This window comes from Carassius auratus, chromosome 36, assembly GCF_003368295.1.
Source record: "Carassius auratus strain Wakin chromosome 36, ASM336829v1, whole genome shotgun sequence".
Classification (NCBI taxonomy): Eukaryota; Metazoa; Chordata; class Actinopteri; order Cypriniformes; family Cyprinidae; genus Carassius; species Carassius auratus.
This window is the reverse complement of record NC_039278.1, coordinates 12,501,860-12,512,185: the sequence shown is the minus strand read 5'-3', so window position 1 is coordinate 12,512,185 and position 10,326 is coordinate 12,501,860. Positions and strand designations below refer to the sequence as shown.

The following is a 10,326-nucleotide window of genomic DNA, read 5'->3' as shown; positions in this document are numbered from 1 at the left end:
TTCACTGTCTCCATCATAACAGACATTAACAGGAAGGACTCTAATAGCAACGACTTCCTTGACCTTCCTGGTTAAACTAATAGGCTCCTGGTGGGCTCACTAGTTCCAAAGAGGACACCCCCCCCCCCCCCAACTTTTCTAGTTGTCAACTGTATTCCTCACTCTGTGTCTCACTCCAGTTCTGTCCCTTCTGATATCTTTTTGTTAAATAAAACTGGCACCGAAGGAATACATATGTTGATTATGTAATGCAAACATAACTAAAAAGTACAAATAAGACTGTGGGATTCCATGCCAGAATTAATGTCCTTTACAATAGACAAGTGATCGTGAGTTATTCTGAACACCACTGCATTTTAATAACTAGTACAGAGTATAATAAATGGGTTTGTATGTTTTGTACGTTGTTATATGGTAGCTCTCAGCTTAAAGAGAGGACAGGAATGTTAATGTCCAGGCTGTGTTCTCCAAAAGAAAGCTTGATAATGGTGGTGACCTCATGGATACAGCGATAGCTCACAGGAACTCTGCCCTCCCACTGGAGATAAATAGCACATATTCATCTGGTCATGGCTGAGGGTAATGGAAATAACGGGATATAAAAAGCAAAGGTGCTAATATCCTGTAATACATCAACCTGGTTTGGGAGAACAGTGCTAACATAAGACTAACTCTGTTTGTTTGTAAAGAAAAGATGCTCATTTACCATTCAAATATATGTATTTCGAACAGGCAAATAGAAAAGGTCTCCCAACTCTGAAGTTCTGTAGTTTTAGCCAGTAATGGAAGTGAAGCTCATTCATGAAACCACAAAAGCCAGAAACCCTAATAGATCTTGTGTTATTCATGCCCATTGTGCTTTAAGTCTTGAGGAACAGAGGAACACCTGTGTGTGGTCAACCTTTGTTTCGGTTTGAGGTTCACTTTTCTCAAATCATAATAAGATCCTCTCAGAATGAATGTAAAACTAAAATATGATGACTTAATGTATGGCTCAATTTAAGTTTAACCTTTGAGGTCCACAAACTGATATATAAAATATATAGAATGCATTTTAAAAATGTCAAAATATAGGCTTACACATATAAAAATAACTCGTAATCTTGCCGTTGGTTTAAATATCAACATGACCACGATTGCCTACTCAACAGAGATTCAATAAACAAGATGATAATTGTGTAACTTACAAACTTTTTGCTCCACCAACAAAAATGGCGAAGTCAAAGCAATAATCTGACATTACTGATGCTTTTAACTTCAGTTTGTTTTTTCCGAATAAAATATGAGTCTTCTATGATATTGCTTTCTCCAGTGAAAATCATCTCATCTGAATCAGGAGAAAAATATGCACAGATATAAAAACTAATCAAACAAATATATTGGTGGGTTTTGATGTGAGAGGACAACAGGGGATCTGACTTTTATTTATTTTCACTTTACATGACATTAATTGAAGGACTGGAGTCTTACGGATTGTTCTTATCAACAGTTTGAACTCTCATTCTGACGGCACCCATTCACTGCAGAGGATCCGTTGGTGAGCAAGTGATGTAATCGTAAATTTCTCCAAATCTGTTCAGATGAAGAAACAAACACATACATCTTGTGTAGCTTGAAGGTGAGTAAATCTTTAGCAAATTGTAATTTCTGGGTGAACTATTCCTTTAAATGAGGCACAGGCAGTTGTTGAAGGTACTTTTTTAATGGGAATAGTACAGACACACGAAGAGAGGAAGTGGAGTCATAAAAGCACCTTGTTCTCCATGTTGAATGTCTAAATGTCTGAACCTGGTTACGAGCTCATTCTTCATCCACCTGTACACCTACAGTACTTCACCAAAAATTACACGCTAACAAAAATACTGCCCCCAATCTAATGAAATGACATTTTAAGCAATCAAATGCTTAGAATTGATCAATTACTCTTTCATTAGTGGGTCAGGGGAACTCAAGGGAGCGTGGCAACTAGAACAGTCCCATTTCTATCTCACTTTTCTTCTTTAACATCCCTTTTCTCTTTCTTGCCAGATCGTCACCTTCTCATTGCCACACTCTTGTTATATTCCCTGGATCCTCTTTTTCAGTCTTCGTTCCTGTCCTGTCCTTTGTTTTCTATCTTATTTTATATCCTTTGTGTCCTGTCCTGAATGACCTATAGTAAACCTCAGTCTAATGAAGTCTACTTAGTCTCGACAGCCGACTAGAAACTGTTAGTGAATGCTGATCTGAAATCAGTACTGTGCCATTCTCGGTGAGTAAAGGCATTATATTCAACTTTGGAAAAAAGCTTCCAGGTCTGTGTCAATATAACAGGTTTCAGGGGTCTACAATAGCACTGTGGACCTCTGCATCATTAATATTTCAAAGGATGAAAAGAAATAGGCCGAAATGTTTTGTGCTGCCTCTTTTCTATCATATAAATTATTTAGGCATTCTGCTGCTTAATCAACATCTCTTTGTCTGTATGCAGAAGTGCTACAGACTACTTTGATAAAGTTAATTATCTTAACCTAGTTATATCGCATTACTTGGCTGCAGTTTGATAATAGAGCATCGTATGCCATTACTGTTAGCTTGGTAGTTTGTTGCTAGGTTTTACAATAAAGAAAATACAATATTGTAATGCAATACGTATAATTATTAAACAGATATGTTAATTGCAACTGGCTGATGGGTAGAATGTAAACCAACATCGAAATCTGACCAATTATTTCTATTAATACTAGCAAATAATTAGCGCATAACTGGCAATAAGCTAAAGTGTGTGTCGCCCCCTAGAGGCTGTATCTTCAAGGTCTTCAAGGTTTTATAATACTTGATACATGTATGGTGTAGAAGTTATCTTTTGCTAAAACAGAAACATATCTAAACAAATGAAGCCAAAAAATCTTATAATCAGTCATTTCTTATGAAACGGCTGCTTTTATGGGAAATAATAATAACTAATTTAACAGTAAAAATGTAACTTTACTTACCTTTGAAAAGCATATTTACATTATTTTTTATTGTTCTTCATGCAGGGTCTTTATTTAAACTGAATAATGCATTTAGGAAGAGATCATCTCTGTAGGAATAGGATATGTGCTGGGAAATACCAGAAACAAATAACTGAGAATGAATACTGGCACTTTTTTAGTTTTACAGAATACAGCTGTTTTCAAATTTAACATTGAAAGACAAAAAGGAAAAAGAAGAATGAGTCCTACTAGGCATTTTGAACAACAAAATTCACCTAATAAAAAATGGTTTATGATCATGTTTTGATCATTTATGATCTTTAAAAAATTGTCGTTTTTTTAATGTCTTTTGGGAATAACATGGCTTTAGATGATGGCCTAACTGCTTGACGCTGTTACTGTAAATAAAGCTTTTGACACTTCATTATTTTTTAATGAAAGGTTCAACCAACACAGATGTTCACAACATATTAATGCATATTAATTTACATCAAGGTTTTACCAAATGTGGCCTTCATATACATACAATCAACCTTACATAAAATTACCATAGTTTCTGACGATATACTATAGTTAGTTATTAAGAACGATTACACCTAATGCATACAGAATCATATTCAAAATATGCTTTTTCTTCCAGTATGTTTTTATTGTATGATGTCAGTGTGGCTAAAATCATATTAGCACAGCTTCACTGTAGTAACATTAACTGTAGTGGTTTTCCAGTGAAAACAATGGTTGCCAAGTTGATGTTTGTAAGGGAACAGATCAGCTTGAGAACCACGGTAAAATAACTACCAAATGTGAGGAGAAAAATGAATCTCAGCGGATGATAGCAATATCTTAATACAGCTGCAAATTTAATATATTACGCTGAATTGTAAAATGTACAGCTCGCTTCATTTAGACTATGCAATTCCGTGTGTGTGTGTGTGTGTGTGTGTGTATATACATACATATATATCACATGATGTCATTTTACTATAAAACATGGACTTTTTATATCTGAGGTGGTAGGATATGCCATGCTAAACATTTAGCTGTTAAATGAAATGAACAATATTTTGTCTATAATAAGCCTGTATTGGCTTATCACATCCATCCAAACTATAATAAATGACTTAATTTATTTGTAACTTTACATCAGTATATAAAATGACAGCACTGAATTATACCTGCATATAGAAAGGCAGTTACAGTTTTTAAAAAAATGAACATTCTCCTTTATTTGACACAGATGAGTAGTTTCCGAACAATCATTAACAACGCCTGAGCTTCACTGAAATGCACCCTTTACATATGGCACTTTTCTAAGTGTCTGTGTAGTAGGTGAGGCATAGCACTCGCCCTGGGACAGTACAAACACTGAGTGGGACATGCCTTGTGTGTCTTTAATTTCAGCAGCCAAAGGGAAGATAAAGATCAAATTGAAGGTATTTATGGTGTGATTCCGCTGGTTTCTCAGGCACAGGTGACTCTGATGTAATCTTAAGCCCATGATGGGTTTAGCTGTCTGGGGAACCCTGCCCAGAGTCCTGCTGTCAGGATGCTATAACACTGTGGCCTCTTCCATTGCGTTTACCCACCTGTAGAAATAAGTTTCATTTCTTTATCATAATTCTGAGGATTTCGATTGTGAATAAACAATGCATCATCACAATGATTTTATTTCTCTAAAGGTGTGCAGCAGGACTCTTGTGTGTCATACTTGCGTGCAGTATGCTGGTCCTCTGCTCTGAAGGTGTAATACAGTGTTTTTTTATGGTACAGCTGGAAAACATTGTCTTTGTCTTCCCCCTCTGATCGATCCGACAGCTTCACAGTAAACCCCTGCAGAGGAAGACTTTCAGATGCCACTTTATCCTGCAGGCACAGAAAACACACAGAGAGAGAGAGAGAGAGAGAGAGAGAGAGAGAGAGGGGGGGACAGAGAGAGAGAGAGAGGGAGAGAGAGAGGGAGAGAGAGAGAGGTTAAATGTGTGCAGGGGATGTGCTATATTCTGGTGCTACAAAGTGTTATTATTTTGCATATAACAGAACCTGGCCCAGATAAAAATGTGCTTTTATTCAGCACAGTTCAGACATTATTACAAAAAAGTTTTTAATAAGATTGACTAAATATGATATTATAATTGTTTAATTCTGTAATTCAATCCAGATAATATGCAGTCTGAGAAGAATTAATACAAATTTAATTTGTATTAATATTAATATTTTTATTTATTTATTTCGCACACATTTTTGTCCTCACAAAAAATGGCATTTTAAAATATACTGAAATATAAATTTCTTAATAGTAATAATACTTCACAGCATTACTGTATTTACTGTATGTTTTCACAAATGAAGGCAGCCTTCTTTTAAAAAACCGTACAGACCCCAAACTATTGAATAGTAGTGTTAACAAATGATGAATATTGACAGCTCCAGTTGCATTTCATCAGTCACACAAAGCAGTTTATTTGTTACTGATACAGGAACTGATTTAGAAATGATGCGAGGAAGTAGGTAATGTAGTGTCTGTGCTGGTGTGGGAGACTCTGGGTCCCCTCACCTCTCGTGCTTTAAAGGTGTAGAGCACCTTGTCTTTGAGCAGAAACCACAGCCTCTTCCACTTCCTTTTGCTCTTTTTGCATCTTTGCAGACTGCCACTCATTGTGGACCCCTCTGCACCCACAGATACCTGCACACACAGAGATTACTGAGTAATTATGTTTTTGGGTGAGACATTAAAATACCACATTTAAATAACTGAATGTGAATGTAAGCATTTGTGTGTGTACCTGTGTGAGAGGTGAGGTGCTCTTTCGGTTCCTCCACAAGCTGGGAGGCTGTAGGCTCTGAAACACAGCAGAGAGAGGCCTGCTGGCCCTGTGTGTGCAGGGACTGGTGCTCCCACATGATCCTGGAAAATCCCCACCTACATACACATCATACACTGACATTACTAGACAGCCCTTATGATGCTTTAGATATTTGAAATGGAAATAGGCTTATTTGTTTCAACAATCAATATTAGATGAATAATGTAGAAATAACAGAAATAAATATATTCTTGATAATGTGATGGTTCAGATCAGCATCCAATCAAAGTGAACCGTTTACAGTACATGACTAATTTTTGTAGTATTTCTAACCCTAACACTGTTTGAAGTCTGATTCATTTTGGAGCCTTTTGCTCTTACTTTTCTTTTTTAGCTCGGCGTAGCAGTGGTCACAGACTTTAGCCATCCTGTCCTTCAGGTACTTTAGTGGATACCTGTTCCTTGAGCAGGAGCGACACACAACCTAAAAACAGAGCAACACAGCTCAGATGAATAATGAATATGAGATGCGATCAGAGATAATAATAAAAAAGAGAGATGTCTAGTATCGAGAATGTAGGGTCACAATTTAATACTGATATTCAGTATGCATTACTGTTTAACAAGTTTGGGGTCAGTAAGATAAAAAAATAAAAAAATACTTTTATTTAGCAAAGTAACCGTAAATAAATTTTTTACAAATAAATTCTATTTAAAATAAATGCTGTTCCTTTGAACTTTCTATTCATCGAATAATCCTGAAAAAAACGTATCATGATTTCTACAAAAGTTTAATCAGCACAGCTGTTCTCAACATTGATAATATATATTTTTTTCTTTTTCTAAATGATAATTTAGAGTGATTTCTAAAGGATCATGTTACAGTGAAGACTGGAATAATGCCTGGAAAAATAATCAGTTTTGACATCACAGGAAAATAGAAAACTGTTATTTTATTTTCCAATAATATTTCACAATATTTCTGTTTTACTGTATTTTGGATCAAATAAATGCAGCCTTGCTGAGCATAAGAGACACAGCAGTGTGTATCATATAAAACTATTCAATAATTACAACTAAATTATTGACAAAACAAAATCCCTGAAAACCACTTTACATTATTTCCTCAAAATTTACAAGAATATTGGAAAACTTTGCACTATAAAGTCAGCATATTACTTTGAATGAAGTAAACGATGACCTAAACTCTGTTGGACCTAAACTCTGCAGGACAGTGGTCCTTCAGAGACAGATTTAGACACCCCTGTACTAGTCAATCAGTAATAACAATCCTTTCATACCTATGAATCCTATTCATTTTACCACAGAAAAAAAGACAAAAAATAATGACAATTCAATAAAATGCTTGAAAAAGGTATAATTTTTTTTTTGGGTTGTAAACCAAACACACATAAGTAATATATATAAAACAATCTATGCATATAATTCTCTGAAATATCCACTATTATAGCCCTGTTGTTTGATAATTGATTACGATGCACTTGTTTTTCAAATGTTTTGCAGAGCCACTGTAAAGACCACCTTTGAGTGTAAGCTATAACAAACCAAAGAATATATGTCTTGCACTTAAGAATATCAGATATCTCTCTACAAACCTTTCCACATGCATTGCAGTGATTTCGTCGCAGTGTTAGGCTGAAGTCCGACGTGCAGTTCATGCACATCATCACATGTGACACAGGAACTAGAACAGGAGCAGCTTCTCCCAGAGACATCCATAATTTCTCTCTCGCCTGCCGAATGTTAATTACACACATTTCATTATTTATGTTACTTAATATTGAACACTAATGCATTAAACTATATAACTAGACCATACGACATTTCCTCACACCTCACTAGAGCAGCTGAAGGTGTTGAGGCCTGCGGCGTGATCTGCTATAGCCCGGCTCAGCGTGTGGAACCAGTCCTCTCGCTCACTTAAAGAACTACAGGAGATATAAAGAAGCTGTGCTTGAAGTTATTGTATGACAGCAGATATCAGTACAGACACATGCAAACCATTATGGAAATGCTCTTTACCTCGCTGAGAGGGTGATGGTAACGTCGCTGACTTCTATCCTGAGCGTGTTGAGCACATTGTCTATGACAGGTTTACTGACCTACAGACACATGCAAACACTGATAAGTTCTTGATAATACAATTTAAATCACCTTATTAAATCTGTTTTGTGTCCCAGTTGGTTAGCCAAAAAACCAAACTGATCCCCTGCAAGACGCTGATGCCTTACCTTCATTCCACTTAGAGACAGTGTGTTCTTCAGTCTGTATTTACCATCCTGCTGAGGGTAGGTGTACAGCATCACATCATTCATCTGCAACACACGCACAAACATGCTCACTCATCTAAATGGGGACATTCCATAGACTAGAAATTGTTTTTAAATACTATTACCTAACCCAAAACAGCATGTTCTGTGTTAAATATATATATTTAACACATATATATATATTCTACCCAAAAGGTGGTTTTGTCAGATTTATCTTCTGGGTACAACTATATACACAATTTTAAATAACATAAGTGCATAGAGCACTTAATTATTTAATGTGTATTAAACCATTCAGATTAGAGGTTTAAATTATTTAATAAGACAATTATATTATTATTATTATAGTAATTAGTTGCATTATTACTACTATAGACTCTACCACTACTACCACTAATATTTAATTTATTTAAACCTAAAATTAAACGTGAGCAAGTGTAATAGTGATGTTGGCCTTCTGTTAATCCATTTATATTAGAGTTACTATAGTATGTTATTACTATTGAATAGTATAACTATAACAATAATAATATTTTACATTATTTAAACCCAGTATGAGCCAAATAAATAGTGATGCTTGCTCTCTGTTATGCTTATGTCTACCACAAGGAGGCAGTAAAAGATTTAATAAAAGGGAATCCCTACTGTCTACAATGTTCGAAGCCCTCCCCACCATAGATGTAACCCATCCCCATAGATGAAAACCACAGTAACATTATATTTTACAGTGTCCTTGTTATACATGTTAAATACACTTACTATAGTAACAGTAAATTCTGCCTAATTACAAGCAACTAATCCTTAACCTAAACCTATAGTAAGTACATGATGTAAATTATTTTACTCAGAACTCATTTTATTTATTTATTTACATTTTAAGCCATCCTGAGGCCCCCTTGAATTTAGCAGAGGCCCTCCTAGTGGGCCCCAGACCCCTATTTGAAAACAACTGCTTTAAATAGTTTTTACAAGAACTAATTTATTCCTGTCTGCTCAATGCACATTCTTCCAAAAGTGTAGCATGGTCGGTACATGAACATGTTCAGTACAATAGGTTGGGCTTGATAAAAACAGTTTATGGGATATTTTCTTCTTTGCTGTGGTCCTGACAATGAAGTAGCTGTGCTAAGAACACAGACTCATGCCCTCAAACAAGCTAGCCCTACACTTCAAACTATTGTCTTTGCTAGACATATATAGCTCCAAACAAAAGTGGTGACATCATCAGACACGCAACGTGCATGCCCCAAACATCCGCAGTTCACAGGCCGGGTCCAGGAACGCCTCTGAGGAAGGCTGGCGGGACAGAGACAACAAAAACATCAACACCAACAGCCACAACAACCCTCAAACAGCTGAGAATATAACGGACACAATATTGTCCTTAAACATTTACTAAATTCTCATTTTTCAATTCATTAAATTCAGCTCAGCATTTAACTAGTGTGTTTATCTCCCTTGAAACATGGGAGAGAAAATAAAAAATAACAAAAGCTATATGATACAATTACAGTAGCAAAAACAACTACAACAACAATTCCCTGTTATTAAACTATTAAGATGTATGATATTTGTGAAAATTTCTTATGTAGTTCAGCTCAGCTAAATGTACTTGACCACGACTTGTCTGGTTGTTCATGATTACTGGATAATGATTTTTATAGGGATATCTGGGACGGATTTTCTTTTTTATGCAATTTACTGAAAATTATACAAATTTAATATATTTTTTAATCAAGACTTTTTCAGGTCTGTAAATCCAGCATTGTTTTAGTATTATTTGTATACTGTGTTTAGTATTTATTAATAATTTCAGTATTCTGTCATTTTGTACGTTTTTTTTCATTTAGTAATATTTCTATTTAGCCTAATTTATTTTTTATTTATATATTAAAATGATTATTTATTTCAGTTTGAATTATTTTAGTACATCAACAACCTATTTTATTTAAATTAGTTGCCAAGGTAGCATTTCTAATATTGATATAAGTTTTTCATTTGATATTTATATTTTAGTTCATTTCAGATTTACTTGGAACAATTAAAAACGTTTAAGCTTTAGTAAACAATAACAAAATGGTGTAAATCACAGAATAAAAATTCCCTGTCACATTTTCCATGACCATGTCTCAGTGTTCACAATGTAAGATATTGCATGCATTGACTGTAACTGTTGTAGGGCAGAAGATTACTGTAGATTACTGCTGACTGTAGATTAGTACAGGCAGCAAGGGGTGGTTTTGACGGAGGAAACGGTTGGCAGGATTTTTTTGA

General features: G+C 35.1%; 1 protein-coding gene across 2 annotated transcripts in view; it reads right to left on the bottom strand.

The window, feature by feature from the left end:
- Nucleotides 1-3,489: 3,489 nt before the first annotated feature.
- Nucleotides 3,490-10,326, bottom strand: part of LOC113055277 (FYVE, RhoGEF and PH domain-containing protein 5-like) — a 45,026-nt gene continuing 38,189 nt past the window's right edge. Inside the window, exons 13-21 of one of the 2 annotated variants that reach the window (XM_026221452.1) lie at nt 8,014-8,097; nt 7,805-7,884; nt 7,617-7,710; nt 7,378-7,515; nt 6,143-6,245; nt 5,741-5,877; nt 5,512-5,640; nt 4,666-4,820; nt 3,490-4,543 (exon numbers count right to left, since the gene is read on the bottom strand). In XM_026221452.1, the coding sequence (XP_026077237.1) occupies nt 4,507-4,543; nt 4,666-4,820; nt 5,512-5,640; nt 5,741-5,877; nt 6,143-6,245; nt 7,378-7,515; nt 7,617-7,710; nt 7,805-7,884; nt 8,014-8,097 (957 nt within the window). In that variant the 3' untranslated portion in view covers nt 3,490-4,506. The remainder of the gene's footprint in view (nt 4,544-4,665; nt 4,821-5,511; nt 5,641-5,740; nt 5,878-6,142; nt 6,246-7,377; nt 7,516-7,616; nt 7,711-7,804; nt 7,885-8,013; nt 8,098-10,326) is intronic. The other variant, XM_026221453.1, reaches the window with a different exon arrangement.